Source organism: Phocoena sinus, chromosome X (genome assembly GCF_008692025.1).
Source record: "Phocoena sinus isolate mPhoSin1 chromosome X, mPhoSin1.pri, whole genome shotgun sequence".
NCBI classification, from domain to species: domain Eukaryota; kingdom Metazoa; phylum Chordata; class Mammalia; order Artiodactyla; family Phocoenidae; genus Phocoena; species Phocoena sinus.
The window spans coordinates 5,387,086-5,414,157 of NC_045784.1; the positions used below are offsets into that span (position 1 = coordinate 5,387,086).

Below are 27,072 nucleotides of genomic sequence, written 5' to 3' on the forward strand. Positions count from 1 at the left end.
AGTCCTGGTTTTTTAAACCTTCTTTTTGTGCAGATGAATTGGGTAAAGACTTGGAACATTCATTTTTTATGAATTTCAAAAAAGATTTGAAAAAAGATAAAGCTAGATAGAATTACTTAAAATCAATCTCAGTTTATTAAAATACAGAAAAATGAAAAAGAGTGAAAAATACTCATGAATAACCTGAGCTCACATTTTTTAAAAAAAAGAGAACGAATAAGTAAAAACACTGATACACACATTTTTTGGTTAAGATATTGATACTTTTTATTCACACCGCTTTCAAGTGTCTGATGAGATCATGGTTTCCATTTTACTATCTGATATAATTCCACTGTAGAGAAGATTCGTTTTGTTGCATTTACGTATTATGACACGGTTCGTTTTGTTGCATCTATGTATTATTTCACTTGGCAAATTGGTAAATATTAGTGTTTGCACTCTAAGAGGTTTAAAAATAAATGCATGCAATGTTTTCAAGTGTACAGTGTGCAAAAGGTACACAGAATTCATTTAACAACCATTATCCTATTGGAAATATAGATCAAAATTATACATACATGTGCAGGTGACAAGAGCATAGTTTTAAGACCGTCAATATCATGGGGTTTTAGGAGTAAAATAAACATTTTGTTCCTTAAACATCAACCACATAAACCCTATACATTTCAGTTTCAAATATGTGAAATCTAAGGAATTAGATGGTTGCTACTGTAGGCAGAAATAATGGCCTTTCCGACAAAGAAGTCCACGTCCTAATTCCCAGAACCTGGGAATATGTTCCCTTGGACAGCAGAGGGGAATTACAGTTGCGGATGGCAGGAAGGCTGCTAGGGGGCAGACCTTAAATAGGGGGAAGAGTGGATTATGCAGGTGGACCCATGGCATCGTGAAAGTCCCTCCACGGGGAGGTGGGCGGCAGAGTCAGTGTTAGAGGAGACACCCACGATTTGTGGGGTCTTTGCTGGCATTCTGAAGACAGAAGAAGCCCCAAACCAAAATATGTGATCCACCTGTATAAGCTGGAAAAGGCAAGAAACGTGTCCTCGTATACGGCCTCCAGAAAGGACCTCAGCTTTGCTGGCCTGTGAATTGTCATCCCCGAGAAGCCCAAGACAGACACCAAACTCCAGAACTGTGAGAGCTTCTGTACGTGTCTATCCTTTCTCTTGTTTATCCATTTGCGCTTAGTAGGTTCACTTGCTTACAATTTCAGTATTTGCCTAAAAGCCAGCAGACCTTCTGGATGTCAAGAGTTGATCTCCTTCTGTTCTCACAGCCACAGAGTAATGGTTAAGTCAAGAAATGGCTCCTTTGGGGAGGAGTCACCATTTGTACAAAGCAGCTCTATTGGAACTTCTTTTACACCCTCCATGCTTAGTTCAGACAGTCCTTTTTTTTTTTCTTTTTTTGTGGTATGCAGGCCTCTCACTGCTGTGGCCTCTCCCGCCGCGGAGCTCAGGCCCAGCGGCCACGGCTCACGGGCCCAGCCGCTCCACGGCACGCAGGATCCTCCCGGACCGGGGCACGAACCCGCGTCCCCTGCATCGGCAGGCGGACTCTCAACCACTGCGCCACCAGGGAAGCCCCAGACAGTCCATTTTTTAAAAGGTAACATGATTCCAGTTTTGCAAACTCAAGGTTTGAGAGTTTCACTGGAAACGTTTTGTGTTCTGGTCATTGTTGTCACTGCTTGCTCACATCCATGCTGCAGTTAGATTGAAATACAAGGGTAAGAGCTTAATTATTTTGCTTTCTATGTTATGATTTTCTTTTAGTTCGTAGTAGTAATGAAATGAAGCACACTTCTGAAGTTAGCAGAAAGTCTCCTAGATAATGACTTCTTTTAGGCATCATTGAATTTTCTCATTTGTCAATGATTTCATTTTATGTGGGGTTTAGTAAACCACCCCCTTCTCTGCGATTGTCTGTGTATCTCCAGTCTTCTTGTTTTAAAATGTTAGTTCCTGTCAAAACTATTTTTATTATTTTAAGATATCATAAAGACTCACGTTTATTTCCTGTTAGCATGCTATTGTGGCTATATTATGAAATACCATTATTTAGATCTGAAATTTTTTTGCGGTACGCGGGCCTGTCACTGCTGTGGCCTCTCCCGCTGCGGAGCACAGGCTCCGGACGCGCAGGCTCAGCGGCCATGGCTCACGGGCCCAGCCGCTCCGCGGCATGTGGGATCTTCCCGGACCGGGGCACGAACCCGCGTCCCCTGCATCGGCAGGCGGACTCTCAACCACTGCGCCACCAGGGAAGCCCTAGATCTGAAATTCTGACAACTGACCAGAACTCTCTTGATTTGTTCCTTCACGTTATAGGGAAGGATATTATTGGTTGCAATGATGCTGAGCTTTGAAACAGTGCTCTCTTGAGCAAATACGAGTCCTGGCTTTGCCTCTGTTTTAGCATCTGGTGTTGGCTACCATGCAGTTTGGTACAACGACCCAGGACTCCAGAAGGAAAGCAAACGTCAAGGAGGGTATGCAGGGCCATTTTCCTCAGTATGTATTGGTCGTACCCACCTAGATGTCACAGAAGGAGATTCACAGGTAACATGCAATCTCCTCTTGTGAAATTTAAGAATTTTTTTAGGGGGGGAATGTACTTTTAGTTTCTCTGACTTCGGTAAGAAACTTGGCACGTAAGAAAAAGATGAAACTTACAGCGACTGAGTGGAACTATTTTACGGGCAGATCTATCTTCCTCCTGAAGTAAAGTTTGAACATGGCTCCTCCTTCTATATGTATGTAAGGATGCTTCTCCCTGTGACAGTTCCTCCTGCCTTTTGTCTCTGCATATATCTTTTAAAAACAAAGGCTTCAGAGTTTTGCAAGCTCACAAAAACCTCTTCCGTTACAAATCTTAAACTTAAAGGAATTTTAAACCGTTTTTGGGTTCAATTCTTCTCCATAGGGAGACATAAGGACATCCTCCTTATGTCAAGGTGACTTCAAGAGTGAGGTCTGCGTAGGTAATTAATTTCTGCAGTAGAGAAAAAGCTGATTGGCATTTTGGTCCCCAAATGTCCAGATGGCATTTTTGATCGAAAAATCGACAAAGGCACTGATAGGTATTTTAGGATGAAAGGAAAAGGAAGCCGTGTCTGCCCTGGTTGGTGCTCCCCTTTGAAGGGGAGCCTGCATTTATTATTTTTCCAGGGAAGGAAACAAGTTTGTTGGGCTGCCATCCTTCCCCATGTTTGTCATCCTCATAACAACTTCAAAATAAGTCCTATATTCATTTGACAGATGAATACATTTTGGTTCAGCAGATTAAGTGATTTACAAGCTAAGAGAGGATTCAAATTTGGGTTCGTCTTTCTATAAAGTCCGGGCTTTTGTGTCTGTCTTCTCTCTTATTTTCTGTCAGAGAATAAATATGATTAACTGGGCAACACACTTCATTGTACGGCTTGCAGGGATTCTCAGACCAACCACTTAAAGCTCCCGCTTCCTCTAGGAAAACTAGAGAGGATGGAGTTAAACAGATAAAAATAGCACAGTCATTTTAGAAATCTAGATCTAAAACAGGAATAGATGCACAAGGGAAGGTGGTGTTTGATTATGATACATAATGGATTCCTGAAACGCTTAAAGGTAATTAAAGATATAAAAGGGATAGAGGGAAACGTACAACCATTATGAATATACAGCACTGTAACGAGTTGATCTTTTGAGACATAGCACTAGCTGCAGCCTCTTGTCCGTTTAAAAAAAAAAAAGAAAAAAAGAAGGCAGCTTAGGAGGACAAAGACGATGTAACTGCGGAGCTGGGTGCAGGCGGTGTTGGTGGGGAAAGGGAAGGAGGTGAGGGAAGTAAATACAATCGAGGGAGCCTTAAAGGAGACCCCCTGAACGACAGAAACACTCTCTGGGGTGCTAGGTAAATTTCATGACTTCACTGGCAATCTAACACAAACGAATACAAGTCAATGGCAGTCTATATCCTGAAGATTTAGTATATTTAATTCTATTTTGCAGGGAGTCACGAGTCCAGAATGTATGTTTGGCAGTACCTTCAAGAAAGCAACGTTTCTCTTGATGCACCTGCTCTGATAATTTGCTCATCTGACTACACAGATGCGCCTGCAACTGATAGGCGGGTCCAGTTATGCTGGATTAAAGATTCCTATGTAGTAGAGAGCCTGGAACCTTCCCAGAGTTTCTCCCACTTTCAGAAGTCACAAATTCAGATTGACAAGAGCATTTCTAAAAACTAGAGTCTTGGATTGTCTAGCTCCAGATAAATGATGGTGGTGGTCATTACTGTGAGATTTTGAAAGTCACATCTCTTGCTCCAGAACACACTTCATGAAAGGGCACTGGACTATTATATACGGTAAGGAAAAAAAAAAATCTTAAAGGTATACTCCTTTTGAGGAAAAAAAAATTGCAATTTTTAATCTTAAAAACACTACTGGCATTCCGAAGCAGTGACAAGGTCTTTTACGTGTCTATCAGTGAGAGCAGATAAGCATAAAAGGAAATTATACGTGCATTATAACTCTAGCGTGAGAGCAGGGTTTCTTAACCTCAGCACCACCGCCACTTGTGTCCAGATACTTCTTTGTGGAGGGCCTCCCTGTGCGTTGCAGGATGGGGAGCAGTACCCCTGACCTCCACCCGCTGGATGCAGTAGCAGCCCCACCCCACCCCACTGCAGATGATACCCCCACAACGACCCAGACATTGTTGACTGTCCCATCGTGGGCAACGCTGCCCCAGGTGAGAACGAACCACTGTTTTGGAGAGATGACATTGTTTCTTTTGATTCTGCTCTTGGGGGGAGTTGTTTTCCTTTTCTCTTATTTCTTATCATCCAAAAGCTTCCTACTCTCACTTCCCAGAAAATGTAAATTCCCTGAGAACAGGAAGCTTGTCCAACTTGCTTAGCGTACTCAGAGCTTATCAGCTTGAGTAAATACTTTGTGAATAAATGGATAGAAACAAAATCAAAATCAATCTGCTCGTGCTTTATCTGGGTGGATAAAACATGCGATTTCATTAACAATATGTTTAAACCTATGCGAGTTACTCAGCTTTGTATCAGATGGAATTTTATGGATTAATTTTACCAATAATAGAAATCTTTCACTTTTACCCAGTGTCCTGCCTCCGAATTGGGTTAGAAACTCATCTAATGACCATTGTGTGCAAGAGAAATAAGTAAGAAACGTAACAGATCCTGTGATTGCTTTGCAGTTTATAATCTGGGGAAAACTACAGAATCGAGGCATGATGTCGATCGAAAGGGCAAAAGCAATGCCCACATTTAAACTGTTTTTAGGCTCTGCTTACTTTTCAGTGGGATGTTCTGGGGATTGAAATGACGTGTTCTAACACACGGGAAGACATCCGTGGTGAAGGAGCTCGCAGGCTTCAAGAGGAAATGGAGGAATGAGGGCAGCTGCGGGACACGCTACCCAGGTAAGCCAGAGGGTCGAGGGTGGGAGCAAAACGAGGGCACGACCGTTATTAAATCCAGCCTCCAAGGGTGTAGGGACGGGAGTGCTAACCTCAGTCGGAAGCTAGCCGTTGCAAAGCTCAAGGGCCAGGAGCAGAAGCCCCAGCAGTATCTGAGATCTAACGTGGTTATCCGTGAGACGGTGCAGTAAGGGCTGGCAGGTTTGGAAACAGAAGGCAGCTACTGCTGGGGGTTCCCAGCAGCAGAGAAACTCCCCATTGCCGGAGAGCAGGGGTGAAGCAGGAATTCAGCCTTCCTGGGTGCCAGGGCTCCACCCTGCATGCAGACATGGGGGCTCAGAGTCCGGCTGCCTCAGAGGGCCGTGAGGGGCTCTCACGTAAGTGTGTTCTAAGACTCTCGGGTGTCTAGTTTTGGGGGTTTCGTGCTTATTTTCTCTGAAGATTTCATCCAGTTGTAGTAGAGCCATGAAGTGAGGAACGTCTTGGGCTGCAGTGGCCAGTAGGCACGTTGCAGCCGCTGCAGGCTGGGCCGTCTCCCTTCCAGCTCATTGTGGGCTCAGAGACACACACACTGTCTTTGGGGTTGCCTTTGGGGACCCAGGGGTAACTTGTTCCCGTTGTTCTGGAACGAGGGAGAATGGAAATAGGGATGGAGGGAGAAAGGAAGATAATGGGAGAACAGAATATACTCTGTAAACATAAAAATCTTAGATCGTTCATGGATTTTATGCTGAAGTTAAAAGTACAGATAACCCAGTTGCAAATCCAAAGTATGTGCAGAGTCATTTCCTGTCGTTGTTTTATGGACTCCACAACGTTCTGAGTGTAAAGAGCCCTCCCCGGAATTTTTCAGACAGAATTCCCCAGAACAGAAGTATGCTTCCTCTGCATGGTGCCAGTACCCCAGCTCCTGGAGCGGACAAGACGTGATGAGCTCTTACGGAATGCCACGTAATAAGAATGATTTCCACTCGCAATGTGATGGTAGCTTTCTACAAATGTAAGTGATTATGTCTTCTTTGACTATACATGTATTCAGCTGCACTTCGGGGACAACAGTGCTTCCCAAAATATCCCCTCAAGACAGAACTTCCTGCCACCGTATTTCATGGCTGAACAACCCAAGTGGGAGTTTCCTCTTGCTGTATCTATCTATTCAATTCTTACCCTTTCATTTCTCCTCCTTTAAAACCCTCTTCCTTGTCCCACGGCTTTCCTGAAATGGCTCTCTGGGGTCACTTGTGGACCTGCACTCCTCCTGGACTTCTTGGTCTCCGCCTGGCCTCCGAGGGTTCAGCTGCTTCTCTGTTCCCTCCTCGATGGGAACCGCATGAGCCTGAGTGACTTTCCTGCTGCCTCTCTTATGGTAAAGCTGACATTGCTGAACTCCCCGGATCCTTGCAGCCGGGCTCTCTGCCTGTGCCCCAGCAGTGGCGGGCTCCTTCCGACAGCTCCACCGGTAGTTAACAGAGCTACCTGACTCCTTGCCCTCCCGGTCTCCCTCTGTCCACTCTTGGTTCCTCCTGAGGGCACTTCACTTGAATACACCCCTTGCACGTGAACCTGGTTCTGGGAGAAGGTGACACGCCCTGTCTCCTTATCCTTCATCTCTGCCCCTCCTGTTGCATCTTTGGGTCTGGTCCTCTCCTGGTGAGTGCGTCCGCCCCACTCCTTCAGAAATCTCACCCCTCCCACAGTTCTATCCATGGCAACACAGCCTAAATATAACCTTTCTCCCCTAGCTCCCAACTGGGTTATTTTCAGCCGGGTGCCAACAGTACCCACTTTGCATTTGTACAAAAGCAAATCTACCCCACCTAGACCCATTTCCCAAAGACGCATGGCTGTTGTTGTTTATTGTGTCCTCCTCTTTTCCTCTGCTCTGGTCCAAAGCAGCCTTCTGTGCGGTGCTGAGGTTGGAGTGGGGTTTGGCTGGTTCAGTTCTGATTTGCATCTACCTTAGGCTCAAACTTAGAGACTCCAGGCCCCAAGGGTAGGGTGAAGGCGCCACTGAAACCCAAACCCAAATGAGTGGCCACAGCCCATCATCACTTGAGCCAAAGCAGCTTCAAAGCTCCAACACTCACCTGATTTCTCTGGGTTTTGGCTCTTCCCCAAAATGACTAGTCTGGCAATTCCAGAGTCTTTTTTTTTTTTTTTTTTTTAGTTATTAGAAAAAAGTTTTATTTTATAATGGAGTACACTTGATTTACAATGTTTTGTTAATTTCAGGTGTACAGTGATTTAGTTATACATATACATGTATCAATTGTTTTTCAGAATTTTTTCCCATATATAGGTTATTACAGAGTATTGAGTGGAGTTCCCTGTGCTACACAGTAAGTCCTTGTTGACTATTTTATATATAATAGTGTATATTTGTTAATCCCAAACTGCTAATTTACCCCTCCCCACCTCTTCCCCTTTGGTAACCATAAGTTTGTTTTCTATGTCTGTGAGTCTGTTTCTGTTTTGTAAATAAGTTCATTTGTATCATTTTTCTTAGATTCTGCATGTAAGTGATATCATGAGATACTTGTCTTTCTCTGGCTTACTTCACTTAGTATGATAATCTCAAGGTCAATCCGTGTTCCGGCAAATGGCGTTATTTCGTTCTTTTTCATGGCTGGGTAGTATTCCATTGTGCATATATATATACCACATCTTCTTTATCCATCCCTCTGTGGATGGATCCATAGGGTCATTACAGCTCTTGCATGCTCCTAAGAAGCCTTTAAAAGGACATTCAGTGATATCTGTTCTCCACCATTACTTTAATTCAGACCCTCAAATCCTCTCACGGAATTATAATCATCCCTACAACTGGTTCCTGAAGTCTTGTTTCGTTCCCACTCAGTGATTTCAGACTTACCCTCCTGAAATGTAACTGTGATGCCTTCCTCCTTCCACACTCAAGAATCATCGATGTCTTTCCACTGTTCAGGGAGCCATCACACGCTCCTCAGGCCGGCCAGGCCAGCACAAGTTTATTTCCAGAACATGCCCTAGTCTTATCTCCTGCGGTTCACCATCCTGTATTTAGAAGACGCTTCAGATAAATGAATTACACATTAGCGTGGGCTCTGCTTCCAGATATCTTTGTACAACCTGTTCCTTCTGCCCAGAGAGGTCCTCTTGCTTCTTCTCCTTCCCTACTACTTCACCAGCCAGGCTAGCCCACAAAACATTCCTACACACACACACACACACACAAGTTCTCGCTGCTTTCTTTTCTCAAGACTTATCTTCTACATGCCAACTGGTATCCCAGGGTTCTTTGTAATGTAGCCATCATCTCCTTGAATACTGGAGCTGTGTACCACCATTTGGGTACCCCTTCTCACCCTGCTACACGTGGCACAGTGCATACTGCACATGGAGTGACCCATCCTTCATTTGAAGCTACCCTTTTTTTGGAAAACTATTCTAGCCCATATGAATTAATCTCTGTATGCCTTTTTAACAATGAGGAAAGTGTCAATGCAGGTGAGTGTCACTCTTACCAGGGTTAATTAGGCATTAACCCCATTAACAGGCAAGCAAACCAGGTGCTTAAAAATCCTGAGGAGGGGTATAAGGGGGAAAAAAAAGAAAAGAAGCCTAAATACAAGTGGACTTTTAGAAGAGACCTTGGGGAAAGGAGATGCTGAGAGAAAGCAAATCCAGGTCTTTTAACTGTCTTCCTGTGTCTGTTAGGAGGGAGAACGCTCACATCCAAATAAGGGGGACCGAGGGACTTCCCTGGCAGTCCAGTGCTTAGGACTCCGCGCTTTCACTGCCGAGGGTGCAGGTTCATTCCCTGGTCGGGGAACTAAAATCCCACAAGCCAAGTGGCCAAAAAAGAACCCCACAAATAAGGGGAACCGAGCATGTGTGTGTCAGCACAAAATTAGCATGGGCAGAGCCAAGGCTATCAGACAAATTGGAATTGCAGGCTGAGTCGGTTAAAAACAGTCTGCACTTGGTTGTTTGTCCATTTTAAGCACGCACAGATTTCTTCTGGGACAGTAGTAGGAACCAGCAGACGAAGCGTAATAACTGCAAGTCTTAAACTCAGAAAGACCAAGAACACCTGGCTCAAGGAAAAGACAGGAAAATTACGGCCCTCCTTTACCATAAAGGATGCAACTTCTAAGCATTAACTTGAAGCCCAAGGAAGAACAGATCGCATGAGCAAGAGATGGAAAATGGTAATCAATAACAGAATTCCCCTTATTTCTACGTTAATAGCATTAACATGCCCTGCAGGCAGTAAGGTGGCTTGTTTTATTTTAATGAAAGATTGTAACCATCTGAGATGTCAGTGATTTACTTGTTACCTTGGTTCCTCAAACTTTTTCCACCCGGTCTTAAATTTTGCATCCAAAAAGTATTCCACATGCTTATATGTTGTACTTGGAGATACACTGTGACCTCGGCATGGAATCAATGTATAGTGAATGAATGAATACTGGAATGTTCTATGAACATCTCACTTGCATTTCTTCCTCTTCAGATCCTACCTGCACTTGGAATAAGATTTAAATTAGCAGAGAAACTGGATTTATTATCTTCTTGGGCATGGCACTGCTTTCCAATTCTGTTCATAATTTTCTGTAATTTTACAGGAACCCTAAACAAATATCAAATTGTTAGGCTGATGATTTGTATAATGTTGACTGATTAGTACTTAAACACATATTGACAGAGCCTGTTTGTAAAAATATGACATATATACATCGCCTTCCTTCTGAATGATAGAGATGTTTTAGTGTTATGTAGAATGCATAGCACACTTACTGTGAGATGAGCCAGCTCCAGGAGAAATATCTGTTTACACAGAAATTTAACTTTCTTATCAAAAGGTTGTCTTCAGGGCTTCCCTGGTGGCGCAGTGGTTGGGAGTCCACCTGCCGCTGCAGGGGACACAGGTTCGTGCCCCGGTCCGGGAGGATCCCGCATGCCGCGGAGCGGCTGGGCCCGTGAGCCGTGGCTGCTGAGCCTGTGCGCCGCAACGGGAGAGGCCACAGCAGTGAGAGGCCCACGTACCCAAAAAAAAAAAAAAAAAAAAAAAAGGTTGTCTTCAGATTTTAGGCACCTTTTGGGAAACTGGCAAATTCCCTTTGTCATGTAAAAAAGTATTCTTTCTGATCTCATGTTAGAAATATATCTAAAATTAGAAATATTAATTCAAATATCACATCATGCTTATGATTTTTGGTTATATATACACAATCTGAATCAATGTAGCAACTGTCCTCCAGTTGGATACCCTTTGGGTACAAAGAAATCCAATATGGTAAAATTTCACAAATCAGATTCATCGTGTATGAGCACAATATTTGGCTCAAATACTTTGAGGACCAGGGGGTGTTAGTATTTAAGAGGACAGGAGACGTATGCTAAAGCTCACACAAAGGAACTCATGTGAGGCTCGGCATGAAGTCTGTGTCTCCAAATTGTAGGATGTCTTATGTATTTGAGGATGAATTAGCCTTGAAGAATCTTCTCACCTCCCAAGCCACCCCGACCCCATTCCAACGTTAGAACCCGCCTTTGGAAAAACCGGAGCCAGCAGAGCAAGTTCCAAACGTAGCTGCCAAAGCTGGACACATGCAAGATCATAGTCTTTGTGACGTCTTTCACGCAAAGAAGAGAACCAGAAGGAGGTGGGCCTCCTGTGTGTGGACTTGGCAGGGGGAGCTGGCAGGGAGTGAGCTGGCCTCTCTCTGAAGGCAAGGGTGAGCTTCTGAGAGAGAAAGGGAATGAATGAGAGTCTGAACCCAGGGCCACGCCAAACGTCCTCTACATGGGGATCACCTTGGAGAAAAGTTGTCTGAGACAGATGTGAAAGGAGGAGTAAGAAAGAGGTAGTGCAAGTCTGTCCCCGGCAGGCATCCCTTTTAAACCACGGAGCAGAGGATTTGTTCTCGATGGAAATAGGAAAAGGAATAATAGGAATAATGGAATAAAGCAATAATGCCTGACCTCCCCCACCAGGACCAAGAAGCAAAGAAACACATTACTAAGGAATTCCAAGAGAACACATGGTGTTCTTACTGCGTGAGTTTCTGAATATGGACAAAGTGGATCCCACAGACCCAACAGAAGATTAATATGTTCTCTCTATTAAAACAAGGTGCACATCCCATTTACTTTGGTCTACATGATCACCAAAATTTGAAAAGATTGATACTATCCATTGTTAATAAAGGTGGGGAGCAAAATGCTCTCAGAAGCTGTTTAGAGCGTGTGTCTTCCTACCACCTTCTTTGAAGGGGAATTTGCCTAGAACTTTTCAGAGTTTCAATTATGTATTCCCTTCGAGCCAGCACTTCTTCCCGTAGTGGTTTCTCCAATGGAAATATTTGCAGAATGCAGTGATAGATGCATAAAGACTGAAGAGACTCTAAGGGACCACGAGTAGGAGATGATAGTGTCAGTGTCCGGGTACGCAGACAACGGCAACTTAAAACTAACAAGTTAATTCAAAAGAATTATTTCTTTAACAGCAACAAAAACAACCCAATCAAAAAATGCGCGGAAGACCTAAATAGACATTTCTCTAGAGAACACATACGGATGGCCAAGAGGCACATGAAAAGATGCTGAACATCGCTAATTATTAGAGAAATGCAAATCAAAGCAAACTACGACGAGGTTATCACCTCACACCAGTCACAATGGCCATTATCAAAAAGTCTACAAATAACAAATGCTGGAGAGGGTGTGCAGAAAAGGGAACCCTCGTGCAGTGTTGGTGGGAATGTAAGTTGGTGCAGCCACTATGGAGAACAGTATGGAGGTTCCTCAAAAAAGCTAAAAATAAAACTACCATATCATCCAGCAATCTCACTCCTGGGCATATATCCAGACAATACTCTAATTCAAAAAGATAAATGCACCCCTATGTTCATAGCAGCCCTATTCACAATAGCCAGGACATGGAAGCAACCTAAAGGTCCATCAATGGATCCATGGATAAAGAAGATGTGGTACCTATATGCAATGGAATATTACTCAGCTATAAAAAAGAATGAATTAATGCCATTTGCATCAACATGGATGGACCTAGGGATTATCATAGTAAGCGAACTAAGTCAGAAAGAAACAAATACCATATGATGTTACTTATATGTGGAGTCCAAAATATGACACAAATGAACTCATCTACAACACAGAAACAGACTCACAGACATAGAGAACAGACTTGTGGTTGTCAGGGGGAGGGGGGCAGGGAAGGACTGGGAGTGTGGGATTAGCAGATGCAAGCCAGTATATACAGAATGGACAAGCAACAAGATCCTACTGTATAGAACAGGGAACTATATTCAGTATCCTGTAATAAATCATAACGGAAAAGAATATGAAAAAGAATGTATGTATATAACTGAATCACTAGGCTGTAGAGCAAAAATTAACACGTTGTAAACTAAGTATAAAACTTAAAGATTTCTTTGAAAGGGTACTGAACAGGGAAAAAAATTAAAGTTGCAGGAGAATATACATTCTATAGAAAGTATGAACCAAATCTATTTTTGTGCTAAAAAAATAAAGATGTACTTTTGTGTCCATGTTTCTGCACTCAAAGAAACAATCATATGCCTAACAGATAATAATGAATATTCCTAATATATGCATATTGGAGATATTTGAAGACTTTGTTTTTTAATGTACATACACTTGTTTTCCAATGTGCCTATACCATTCTGAATGAAAACACCAGGATTATTTTCAAGTAAGGTTTTCTGTCAGATGTGAACATTCTAAAAACCCTCAGAATCCATTGTGTAGAAGGCAGCTATCCACTGCAAAACTTGTAGCTTGAGAGCCTCAAAGCTTCTCCCGTATTTTTTTTTTTTTACTAAGTCTTCTGACTTGTGTGAAGGAAGTAAACGCACCTGAAACTAACATGTCGCATGTTGTCAGGCTCGGAAACTTCTCTATCTTCAAAATAACCCTGAGGGGGGAAATACTTCAGCCCACGTGATAACAGTTTGGAAATGCTTTGCATGTAGAAGGGGGATATAAAAATAAGTGACGTTTACCTCTGCAAAATTTTAGGACTACAGTATTTTTATGAATATTGTTGCAGATTATCTGGTGTTATAAGAGGTAAAAAGATATGGAAAATGTACAGAACGTGAACAGAACTTTAAGAGTATTCATCAAGAGTATGAAGATACATCGTTTATAAAAACACCACCACGGTCAAAAGACATTAGCCAGTACAAAACTAAGGGTACTACAGGTGTCAATACCTATGTGTAGTAATTCAGTACCTTGCATTATTCTATAGCCATCAATTCTGCTTTGTATCATTCTGTATTCATCGATTTTCTACATTTTCATAAGCCATAAATAAAAATTTGTTTCCCTTTTTCATGCCTGTTCTCCCAAAAACAACCTTCTACTGATGGTCATAGATTATTCAGGAAGAACAAGAAAAATAATGGGAACTAAAATAAGTAGGTAAGGAGTATTTTTCTCTACCCTAAACATTCCATCTGTGTAACTATATTTATGGGATGTAAAACACCTGTTTTTATTTCTAAGGGACCAGTCTGGTTCTAAAGTCGCAGCTGGTGATAGTCTGTGAGGGTGTTCAGATACTGTTTCTCGAGCTAGGCAGATGGCAGTGAAAAGCAACTTCATAATTTATTTCTTACCACCATCCAAGAATTTGGACAGACTCCTGGGGACAGAACTGGCAGTACGTCAGCTTAAACGGTGCAGGACATGTGTTCCGTATGTGTGCATCAGGGATAACTGTAAGCATGTACTAGTCTAAGGGACCAAACACCAAGGATGATAATCTCATCATAATAATGGTCAGTAATCACAGAAGTCAATACCCAGGACTAAATTGCAGATGGGAGAGAACAGTAATTTCGAAGAGCACCACTGACCTAAACTTTCCGACGTAAATGGGCTTGACTAGGTCCCCCTCAGAGCAAGCAATGGCAAAGAAGGCTTACTCCAGTTTGTATAATGAAGGGAAAGTGGTACTAAATTAAGGTGTTAATGAATTGTACTAAAGAGCTGAGATGTCCAGATCAAGTGACAGCTTGGGATAAAAGCTGGGGTTACCAGAAAATACAACTGACCAACTATTGGGAACAGTGATTTGGACAGTTCCTTATATAAAGGACAATAGTGACCTCTAAAAGGAGGGCCTCTCTTGTTGAGTCAGGAAGTCAGGTAAAATCACCTTGGAAGACGCAAACAATCCTCATGACCTACACCAGGAATAAACTGGTTGATAAATCAGATCTTTCAACTGTGGGCAGCTAGAATGCTCATCTTTAGAGTGTGTAGGATTATTGAAACACTGGACACGTGTACAGTTGGTGAAACTGATGAAAACAAGAGAGACAACCCTAAAAATGAGTAAGAGGGAGTAAGAATATAAAAGTAAAGAAACACCCTTAAATCTATTAGCACTTTTGACCTGATTAGCCTAAGTGAACCAATCCAATTTTCAGCAAGTTTAATAGTATGTGTGTATTGTGTCTGCTTCATACAGCACTTAAAGCATTTAAGAAAATCAGACACAGCAGACTGTGGTTTGAACTAGAGAAAAATTGATCAGGTGTGCAATCGACATTTAAGTGCTGATAGAAATCTAATCTGTTTAATAAGCTTTTGCTTTATTGATTATAAAATATGGATATTTAGAAGAACGCTATACAGGTAAATTAGGTATCAAAGTAAAAACAGTGGTCTATCAAAATTAAAAAGGACGGACGCAGTAATATCTCACATGGTTTACAGCTAGTAGAAATGGATAAGATTAAAACTAAACTCTGGAAATACATGTTGGTAAAGGACATAAAACTAAGGATACAATGTCCTCTGGAATATGGTCAGTAGATCCTGTAAATGCAGAGGATATCATCACTAATTGAAAATATGTGATCTAAAAATATTTATATTAGGTAACAGGACACAAACAAGATTACTCCATGAAAGTATTTGTTGGTTATTAATAGAATTAATTCGTAACACAGATGTTCACTGTCGAAAGGAAAGTAGGTGGTATAATTCAGCATTTGAAAGAATAAGATGAAAAAACGAAAAGTCAAAGGACAATAAGTAAAATTGAAGACTATATATGCTTAATCCTACATCTGGATGGAAGGTGGGTGCGACTTGAAAAAGAAAAACATAACTGAGGGTTTCAAAGCCATGGTGGGGATAAAGGTAAGTTTAAGCTGTGTCAGAGACCGCCACATTGAGGCATATTCAATAGGCAGTTGGATAAATGGGGCTAGGGGTCAGATAATGGCAAGTCTGGACCAGAGCTAGAGCTTGGGTGTCGTCAACTGATCACATCTGTAGTTCCACTAACCTACTAAGAGTGAGTGGGAAAGGCTAAGGGCTAGCAAGATGATCTGAGATGCCCCAACATTAAGAGGTTGTGTTGAAGGAAACAAAAAGCTAACACAGGATGCTAAGAACATCATCTAGGGACATAGGAGGAAAACCATAGGAGAGCATGCATGTTTGGGGAGAGCATGTGGAATACTGCCAGGACATCAAGCAAAATCAACAATGAAAACGCCCCTGGGTTTGTCTCCTTACACCTTTCCACTTGGCAGGAGTAGTTTTGATGGAGGGACAGTGCACACGCCAGACTAGGGTTTATGGAAAGTAAGCAATGGAGGTGGGACGAGTCTGGCTCTGAATAGGAGTACAGAGAAATGGTGGTGCCTCAAAGGCGAGTGGGGCCCTGGAGAACTTTTTTTCACTTGTCATGTGAGAGATACTGAAGCCTGGTGGTGATGGAAAGTATGAAAGAGAAGGGGAGAGGTTGATGATGCAGGAGAGAGTAGGTGAAGGATAGAAAGAGCTCCCTGAAAGGGTAAGAGGTGTGGGGCAACAAACTAAATGCACAAATTTTGCTTTAGGAGGCAGGGAGAGACATTCTCTCCATTTTAGTAAGAGGGAAGGAAAGGAAAATAGGAGTGAGTACAGGAAGATTTAATAGATTGACTACGAGAAGGGGATGGAGTTCCCATCAGATGCATTTTATTTCCTCATGGTGTGGAAGGTGAGGATACAGGCTGATTCTGAGAAGGACTGGGGGAAGCATGATATCTAAGCAGATGAAGAAGGGAACAAAACTGTTATGACAGTGGAGTAGCAGAAGAGTGAATTCACTAGGAAACATTCTGAAACATTAAAACTAATTTAAGGGCTTCCCTGGTGGCGCAGTGGTTAAGAACCCGCCTGCCAATGCAGCGGACACACGTTCGAGCCCTGGTCTGGGAAGATCCCACATGCCGCTTAACAACTAAGCCCGTGAGCCACAACTACTGAGCCTGCATTCTAGAGCCCGTGAGCCAAAACTACTGAAGCCAATGTGCCTAGAGGCCGTGCTCCGCAACAAGAGAAGCCACTGCAATGAGAAGCCCGCACACCACGACAAAGAGTAGCCCCCACTCATGGCAACTAGGGAAAGCCTGGGCACAGCGACAAAGACCCAACACAGCCATAAATAAATAAATAAATTTTAAAAAATTAATTTAACAGAATTTAAAATCAGAAAAATCAGTTTACAATTTAAATTCAGTTTAAAATCAGGAAACTGATTTTTGCAAAATTTGGGTACAATAAAAATATAACACAAACTATTTTGTAAAGTCTTAAACTTTAAATTATTAAGTAAACTGCTAACGTGATTCTACCATTGGTGGTAGAAAGATGAATACTGTCATTACTAATCATTAAAATAAGTTACTGCAGAAACATCCTATCACCTATTAATAGACTTTTTCCTCAAATGGTCATGGAATTTGGATATTCATTTTCTATTAATGTCAAAGGTAAAGCAGTTTTCTCTAATGAGTTTAGAATCTGGCTCACCAACACTACAGTTCTATGTACAGAATGTTTTATGGACTTTCACATCAGAAGGAATACATCCTGCGGTTGTGGTATTTCCATGTTTCTCTCCCAGACCCACACCCCATTTCTCCCAATCAGTTATTCCATCCATCCGTATCCAGGGCAGCTCTGGCACCAGAGTGCTTTCTTAGCATCCTAGGATCCTTCACATCATGACCTTCCACTCTCCTATCTCCAATTCCCCACCATCAGAGTCCTTATTCTGTTTGCACGTGTTGGCTCTTTAATTGTGGTACAAAGCAACTTACTGGTTTCATGAATAGTCAAAATAAATGATCTTGGCTAGTCTGGCAGGCACACATTTTGTTTTTTTTTGTTTTTACATAGCTGTTCTACACTTAGATGCTTTGTCTTTTGTTCTGAAATGAAAGCCAACACCCTGTTCACTCTCTCTTTTCTACCCAACCAATCTGTTCTAGTCCATGTCTCCCTGCCTGAGATCTTGATTCTCTAAAGGAGCTCCTTCTCAGTCTTGCACCAGTGCCTTCGACTCAGCCTGTTCCAACTTTCACCAGAAACTTGCTCAATAAATGGACACTCTTGGTGTTCTCTTCCTTTCCTCCATCCACAGGATCTTGCTCATGTGCTGACAAAGATGCCAGATACTTCTTTCCCAATTTCCTTACTGACCCCGACCAAAAATAACATCTATCCACACATCTAACTTTCAAGTTTACTCTCCTCTCTCCATCTCTTTAATAACAAGCACCTTGGAAAAATCAGTCTATAAAATATAGCAGCACAGTATAACCTGCCATTTACTACCCTCGCAGAACAATTTCTTATTCCAATCACTGTGGAATGCACCATCTAAGAAGCATTTCTCAAGACTCAATGAATCTCTTGGGAATGTAGTTCAAATGCAGACTCTTGTTTGTGAGGTTGGGGATGAACCTTGAAATTCTACATTTCTAACAAGTTGCTAAGCAACGCCCAGGACCACAGTTTGAAATGCAGGAGCCTAAAGCATCATTACTCAAAGACATATTGGGTTTTTTCCCACAAGCTGTCATTTCACAATGAAGATTAGAACTTTGTTTTCATACTTTCATCTCTTTTCACTCTTCAACTCATTGCTATTATTTTCCAGAGCCCATCCCTCCAACAAAACAGGCTCTCACCACTAGTCTGTCTCTATGATGTCACATCCGGTGGCTTTCCCATCTGTATTTTAAATGACCTTCTCTGTTGAATTCAACACACTTGACTACTCATATGATGAAAATGTACAACTCTGGCTTCCCTGGAGGAAGAGATTCTTTTAACAGCATTACTGAGCAAACATCAATTTTATTCTTTATAAAAAGCCAGTAATGAAAATATTTCAGTATTTACCTCTTTCCATAGTGTTTGAGCCTCATGCCAAAAAGGTGAACATGGCCTCAAAGCCTGAAGTGTCAGAATATCCAGCCCCAAGCCCACAGGACATCAGAGATGGCATGTGACCCAATCACACCCCATCAGAATTGCCTCTTGGAATTTTCTATTAAGTCTATTAAAAACAATATTCTCCTTATGCCCTGTGGCCACTAATATGGTAAAATACAAGTTTTGCTCAGAGAGCAGCCACTTTTCTCACCTTCTGGGGAGAACCGGTACTAAATATAGTGACTACCTGGTGATTTCACCTGGGCAGTTGTGTGTTCCAGATAGATCCTGGTCTGTGTGCCATATGTTCCAGTGATTCCTCCTCCTTTCTTTTAACCGTCTTTGGCTGAAGGTCATTGGAACCGGGGTTCCCTCATGTGCAACAAAAAGTTTTGATAATTAATTGTCCTAAAAATTATCTCTTTATTTGGCTTCCCTTAAATAAGAAACATCCCTAATGCTTCCTTAGAAAATCAGACAAAAGACACTAAGAAATTACTTATCCTTTTTTGCTGATTGTTTGGATTTGTTTTTCTGTTTGTTTGTTTTTGTTTCGGCTGCGCCACTCGGCTTTTGGGATCTTAGTTCCCTGACCAGGATATCATACCACAGCTGATGGCAGTGAAAGTGTCAAGTCCTAACCACTTGACTGCCAGGGAATTTCCTATATTTGTTTTTGTAGTTCTGTTTTCTTCCTTTCTTCTTTTGTCCTCTTTAATCAAAACGTGTGAGCAAAAGCAGTTCTAAGAGGAAAGTTTATAGCAATACAAGGTTACCTCAGGAAACAAGCAAAATCTCAAACAACCTAACCCTACACCTAAAGCAACTAGAGAAAGAAGAATAAACAAAACCCAAAGTTAGTAGAAAGAAAGAAATCATAAGATCAGAGCAAAAATAAATGAAATAGAGACTAAGAAAACAATAGAAAAAAATCAATGAAAGTAAAGGCTGGTTCTTTGAAAAGATAAACAAAATTGATAAACCTTTAGCCAGACTCATCAGGAAAAAAAGGGAGAGGGCCCAAATCAATAAAATTAGGAGTGAAAAAGGAGAAGTTACAACTGACACCACAGAAATACAAAGGACCATAAGAAACTACTACAAGCAACGGTATGCCACTAAAATGGACAACCTAGAAGCAATGGGCAAATTCTGAGAAAGGTTCAATCTTCAAAAAAAAAAAACCAGGAAGAAAAGAAAAATATGAACAGACCAATTACAAGAACTGAAATTGAATCTGTGATTTAAATACTCCCAGCAAACAAAAGTCCAGGACCAGATGGCTTCATAGGAGAGTTCTATCAAACATTTATAGAAGAGTTAACACTCATCCTTCTCAAACTCTTCCAAAAAACTGCAGAAGAAGGAATATTTCCAAACTCATTCTATGAGGCCACCATCACCCTGATACCAAAATTAGATAAAGATGTCACAAAGAAGAAAATTACAGGCCAACATCACTTATGAACATACAGGCAAAAATCCTCAACAAAAAACTAGCAAACTGAATCCAACAGTACATTAAAAGGATTTCACACCCTGATCAAGTGGGATTTATCCCAGGGATGCAAGCATTTTTCAATATTTGCAAATCAGTGTGATACACCACATTAACAAATTGAAAAATAAAAGCCATGTGATCCTCAATAGAAGCAGAAAAAGCTTTTGATAAACTTCAACATTCATTTATGATAAAAATTCTCCAGAAAGTTGGCATAGAGGGAAACTACCTCAACATAATAAAAGCCATATATGACAAACCCACAGCTAACATCATACTCAACAGTAAAAAGCTGAAATCATTTCCTCTAAGATCAGGAACAAGACAAGGTTGTCCACTCTTGCCACTTTTATTCAACATAATTTTAGAAGTCCTAGCCATGGCAATCAGAAGAAAACGAAATAAAAGGAATCCAATTTGGAAAAGAAGTAAAACTGTCACTGTTTGCGGATGACATGATACTATACAAGGAAAATCCTAAAGACACTACCAGAAAACTACTAGAGCTCATCAATGAATTTGGTAAAGTTGCAGGATAAAAAATTCATACACAAAAATCTATTACATTGTTATACACTAACAATGAAAAATCAGAAAGAGAAATTAAGGAAACATTCCTATTTACCACTGCATCAGAAAGAAAATACCTAGGAATAAACTTACCTAAGGAGGCAAAAGACCTGTACTCTGAAAACTATGTGATGCTGATGAAAGAAACCGAAGATGACACAGATAGAAAGATATACCATGTCCTTGGATTGGAAAATTCAAATTGTCAAAATGAATATACTACCCAAGGCAATCTACAGATTCAATGAAATGCCTATGAAATTACCAATGGCATTTTCCACAGAACTAGAACAAAACATTTTTAAATTTGTGTGGAAACACAAAAGACTCCAAAGAGCCAAAGCAATCTTGAGAAAGAAGAACAGAGCTGGCAGAATCAGGCTCCCTGACTTCAGAGTATACTACAAAGCTACAGTCACCAAAGCAGTATGGTACTGGCACAAAAACTGACATATAGATCAATGGAACAGGATAGAAAGCCCAGAAATAAACCCACATACCTATGGTCAATTAATCTACAACAGAGGAGGCAAAAATATACAGTGGAGAAAAGACAGTCTCTTCAATACATGGTGCTGGACAGCTACATGGAAAAGAATGAAATCAGAACATTCTCTAATACTATACACAAAAAATAAACTTAAAATGAATTAAAGACATGAATATAAGACCATATACTATAAAACTCCTAGAGGAAAAAATAGGCAGAACACTCTTTGACATAAATTGCAGCAATATCTTTTTGGGTCCATCTCCTGGAGTAAAAATAAACAAAAGGGACCTAATTAAAGTTAAACGCTTTTGCACAGCAAACCATAAACAAAACACAAAAACCACCTACAGAGTGGGAAAAAAATATTTGCAAATGATGCGACCAACAAGGGTTTAGTTTCCAAAATATACAAACAGCGTATATAACTCAATATCAGAAAAAGAAACAACCCAATAAAAAAATTGACAGAAGACCTAAATAGACATTTCTCCAAAAAAGAAATACAGATGGCCAGTAGGCATGTGAAAAGATGTTCAACATCGCTATTTATTAGAAAAATGCAAATCAACACTACAATGAGATATCACCTCACACCAGTCAGAATGGCCATTATCAAAAAGTCTACAAATAAATGCTGGAGAGGGTGTGGAGAAAAAGGAACCCTCCTACACTGGTGGTGGGAATGTAAAAAGTGGTACAGCCACTATGGAGAATAGTTATGAAGTTTCCTTAAAAAACTAAAAATAGAGCTACCATATGATCCTGCAGTCTTATTCCTGGGCATATATCTGGAGAAAACCATAATTCAAAAAGATACATGGAGCTTCCCTGGTGGCGCAGTGGTTGAGAATCTGCCTGCCAATGCAGGGGACACAGGTTCGAGCCCTGGTCTGGGAAGATCCCACATGCTGCGGAGCAACTGGGCCCACGAGCCACAGCTACTGAGCCTGTGTGTCTGGAGCCAGTGCTCCGCAACGAGAGGCCACGATAGTGAGAGGCCCACGCACCGCGATGAGTGGCCCCCGCTCGCCGCAACTAGAGAAAGTCCTCGCACAGAAACGAAGACCCAACACAGCCAAAAAAAAAGATACAGGCACTCCAGTGTTCATTGCTGCACTATTTACAATAGCCAAGACATGGAAACAACCTAAATGTCCATCAACAGATGAATGGATAAAGAAGATGTGGTAATATATGTACAATGGAATCTTACACAACCATAAAAAAGAATAAAATAATGCCATTTGCAGCAACATGGATGGACCTAGAGATGATCATACTAAGTGAAGTAAGGCAGACAGACAAGTATCACATGATTATCACTTATATGTGGAATCTAAAAAAAAAAATGATACAAATGAACTTACATACAAAACAGAAAGAGACCCACAGACATAGAAAACAAACTTATGGTTACCAAAGGGGAAGAGGGAGGGAGGGATAGATCAGGAGGTTGGTATTAACAGATACACACTACTATATATAAAATAGATAAACAACAAGGACCTACTGTATAGCATAGGGAACTATATTCAATATTTTGTAATAACCTATAAGACAAAAGAATCTGAAAAAATAGATGCATACATATATATGTATAACTGAATCACTTTGCTGTACACCTGAAACAAACACAATATTGTAAAGCAACTATACGTTAATAAAAAATGAAATATAAAGAAAAAAAATCACTTATCCTTTCTTGGCTGTCATTGAGCATTTATTCTGCCAGATGAATGTTACCATCTATTTGTCACATTTTGAAAATAAAAAATATTGATCATGTGATCCAAGTCTGTAAAATGTGTAGCTTAATAAGACTATACACCACACAGGGTATAATCTGCCTGTCTCAGAAGATTTTATGTCATTATAACATAAGTAGGCAAATATGTAAAGTTTTCATATATGTCTTGCACGTTTTTAAGAGGTTATGCATCTTTTTTGCTACAGTGAATTCACTGTTGCACTTTTTAAATTCTGCTGGTATAAAAGTACTATTAATTTTTGTATATTATTGTAGCATTTTTAATGAATTCTTTAACTTTTTGTAATACTGTTTCAGTTGATTATCTTGGATTTCTAGGCACAGAATCATTCACTGATTACTCAACTATTGAGCATCTGTGGTGTGTTACCTCATGGGCATAATGCTGGACGCAACTTACAAATGATACTGGTTTTGCTATTTTTTTCCACATTTTCTTATTTATCTTTGCTTCTGTGTTTCCTAGAGCTTCCAAAACCTGAGGCACAGTAGCAGAGATGCCAGGCATACTTGTCTTATTCCTGATTTAATGGAATGTCTTTCACACTATTACTATGCAGAGGCTTGTCATTTGCCTGTGAATAATTTTTTGAATGATTTTTTTATTGAAACCTCTTTATTCTTAATTGTCACTTTTTTATTAATCTAGCATGCATATTGCAAGTTATCAAATTAATGCCTCAGACCAAAACTTTTTTTTTTTGGCAATTTGCATATGACTTAATTTAGAATTTTACTGCTGAACTATCAAAATCCAATTGTTGAATGATGGACAGGCAAGACATCACAACCAAGTTGGCAAAGAAGGAGAGCTTACATATATTAGATAGGTAAAAACAGATACAGAGACATAGAAATAAATATACTTAGATGTAAACGTTGGTATGTCCATGCACACGTACATATACGTCCAAATTCCCTATCCCTATTCTCTGAGAGGACCTGGGAGCTGCATCCCACCAATAAGACTGTTATCTGGCTGATAAGTTTTTGTTTATAGGTACCATAAATATAAATACCATTTTCTACTATAAGGAATTACAACCTTTGGAGAAGTAGCTGATTCCAGAGCTGGGGCAGAGAAGGGACAAGATAAGCCTGGAGAGTATTGTTCCACAAAGCAAGGAATTGTTCAAAGAGTGATGAGGATATGTCAAATAGCCGAAACTTAGAAACAACCTAAATGTCCATCGACAGATGAATGTATAAAGAAGATGTGCTACATATGTACTGGGTGGGCCAAAAAGTTCATTTACGTTTTTCCATAACATCTTACGGAAAGACCCAAACAAACTTTTTGGCCAACCCAATACAGTGGAATACTATGCAGCCATTAAAAATGAAATAATGCCATTTGCAGCAACTTGGATGAAGCAATAAATGATCATACTAAGTGAGTCAGACAGAGAAAGACAAATACCGCATGATGTCACTCATATGTGGAATCCGAAATATGGCACACACTAACAAACGTAGTAAGGTAGATAGCTAGGGGGAAGCAGCCGCAAGGCACAGGGATATTAGCTCGGGGCTTTGGGACAGCCTGGAGGGGTGGGATGGGGAGAGTGGGAGGGAGGGAGACGCAAGAGGGAAGACATATGGGAACATATGTATATGTATAGCTGATTCACTTTGTTATAAAGCAGAAACTAACACACCATTGTAAAGCAATTATACCCCAATAAAGATGGTTAAAAAAAACAAAACAAAATATGGCACAAATGAACTTATCGATGAAATAGAAACAGACTCATAGCCATAGACAACAGACTTGTGGTTGCCAAGGAGGATGGGGGAAGGGAGAGGGATGGACTGGGAGTTTGGCATTGGTAGATGCAAACTAGTACATTTAGAATGGATAAACAACAAGGTGTTACTATGCAGCACAGGGAACTATACTCAATATCCTGTGATAAACCATAATGGAAAATAATATAAAAAGTATATATATATATATATATATAAAAAACTGAGTCACTTTGCTGTACAGCAGAGATTGGCCCAACATTGTAAACTACATTTCAATTGAAAAGAAGAAAAGGACAAAGGAATCGGCCAAAATAGGCTCCCATTGACCAAACTGAGGAAAATCTGAGCATAAAAATGCACGATGATCATCGATTATCATCCATTAAATAGAAGAGGGAAGCACAAGTCCATACACATCTAAACAAATGGAAATCGTAGTAAAGAACATGATATTTATGTGATTTAAAAATACTTCCCCACAAGGTAGTTAATATAAAAGGGAGTAGAGTAAGTTCATTGGGAAGAAGCTTGGCAGATATCACTTTTAACTAAGGTTAAGCCACTTCTCATCTGGTAAGATGCAATGAGAAGGTAGCATCACCTACCTCAATGAGAAGGAAGCATCACCTACCTCAATGAGAAGGAAATCACCTGTGATTTCCCTGCCAATCATGAGAACACAGCAGATAAACTCCAAAGGAGGGAAATCCTATAAAACAGTGTAGTGGGTTGAATAGTATATCCCTCTGATATTTATGTCCACCCAGCGTCTCAGAATGTGACCTTGTTTGGAACTAGGTCTTTGCAGATATAATTCATTAAGAATATCAAGATGAGATCATCCTAAATTTAGGGAGAGTCCTAAGTCCAGTGACTGATGTCCTTATGAGAATATAAGAGGACAGAGACACACAGGGAAGAATATCCTGAGAAGAAAGAGGTAGATATTAAAGTGATACTGCCACAAGCCAAGAAACGCCCAGGATTGCCAGCAACCACAAGAAGTTAGGGGAGAGGCCCTGGAGCAGCTCTTCCTTCAAAGCCTCCAGCAGGAACCAACCTCGCCAACACCTTGATTTTTGGACTTCTGGTCTACTGAACTGTGAAAGAATAATTTTGTGCTGTTCTAAGCTACCCAGATTGTGGCAGTTGTTATAGCAGCCCTAGGAAACTAACATAATAACAGAACCATAATTTTCCAAACTCCCAGGTACATGAATTCAAAAAAAAAAAAAAAAAGACTATAATATGGTCTAGACTGAAGGAAACTGAAGAGATGTGAAGACCAAGTGGAACCTAAGATTCTTACCTGAGTTCTTTTGTCATAAAAGACATTCATTCTTGGGACAACTGGTGAAACACGAATCAACTCTGAGGACACACATCAATATTAATTCCCTGATTTTATTATATTGTGCATGTGTAGGAGAATGTCCCTATTTATATGAAGTATAAGGGAAAGTGCTTGACAGCTGGTGGGACAGCAGGTGGGGGAACTGACTCACAGGTGATTGGGGATAACTTCCTACTCAATAGCCAATATTTATGATTCTTTAAAGTTGCTATTGTTTAAAAATGTCCACCTGTCTAGTAATCAGGGAAAGGTAAGTTGAAGCAAAAATAGGATTAGAAAAAATTAGTAAGTCTGAGGAAGCCGAGTATCGATAAAAATAAGGAGTGGTAGGACTTCCTGCTCAGTGCTATGTGTGTGAAAGAGGTGTGTCTGCCTTAGAGTGGAGTTGGCAGTATCTACCCAAGTTCAAGCTATGTGTAACCTGTGACAACTCAGCAGTCGCACTTGTGCATAGGTACCCTTGAGTTTTACACACATTGTACAAGAAAACATGTCTGAAGGGGGTCGCAACAACGTTATTTCTGAAGCTTGGAAACTTGAAATGACTGAAATGTCCATCGATAGAAACATGGATAAAGAAATTGTGATATGTTGATAGAATAGTTGAAAGGATTGAGCCTGACGTACAGTTATAACAGGGATCCATCTTGACGATAAAAGGTCAAGTGAGAAAAATGAGTTAAAAAGGAAACAACCCGGGCTTCCCGGGTGGCGCAGTGGTTGGGAGTCCGCCTGCCGATGCAGGGGACGCGGGTTCGTGTCCCGGTCTGGGAGGATCCCACATGCCGCGGAGCGGCTGGGCCCGTGAGCCATGGCCGCTGAGCCTGCGCGTCCGGAGCCTGTCCTCCGCAACGGGAGAGGCCGCAACGGTGAGAGGCCCGCGTAACGCATAAAAAAAAAAAAAAAAAAAAGGAAACAACCCAATCCAAAAAAAGGCAGAAG

At 40.8% G+C, this 27,072-nt stretch overlaps 1 protein-coding gene across 1 annotated transcript in view; it reads right to left on the bottom strand.

The window, feature by feature from the left end:
* Window positions 1-270: 270 nt before the first annotated feature.
* The window catches only part of PNPLA4 (patatin like phospholipase domain containing 4), a 78,756-nt gene continuing 51,954 nt past the window's right edge, over window positions 271-27,072 (bottom strand). Inside the window, exon 7 of the mRNA XM_032620574.1 lies at window positions 271-1,708. Within this exon, the coding sequence (XP_032476465.1) occupies window positions 1,637-1,708 (72 nt within the window). The 3' untranslated portion in view covers window positions 271-1,636. The remainder of the gene's footprint in view (window positions 1,709-27,072) is intronic.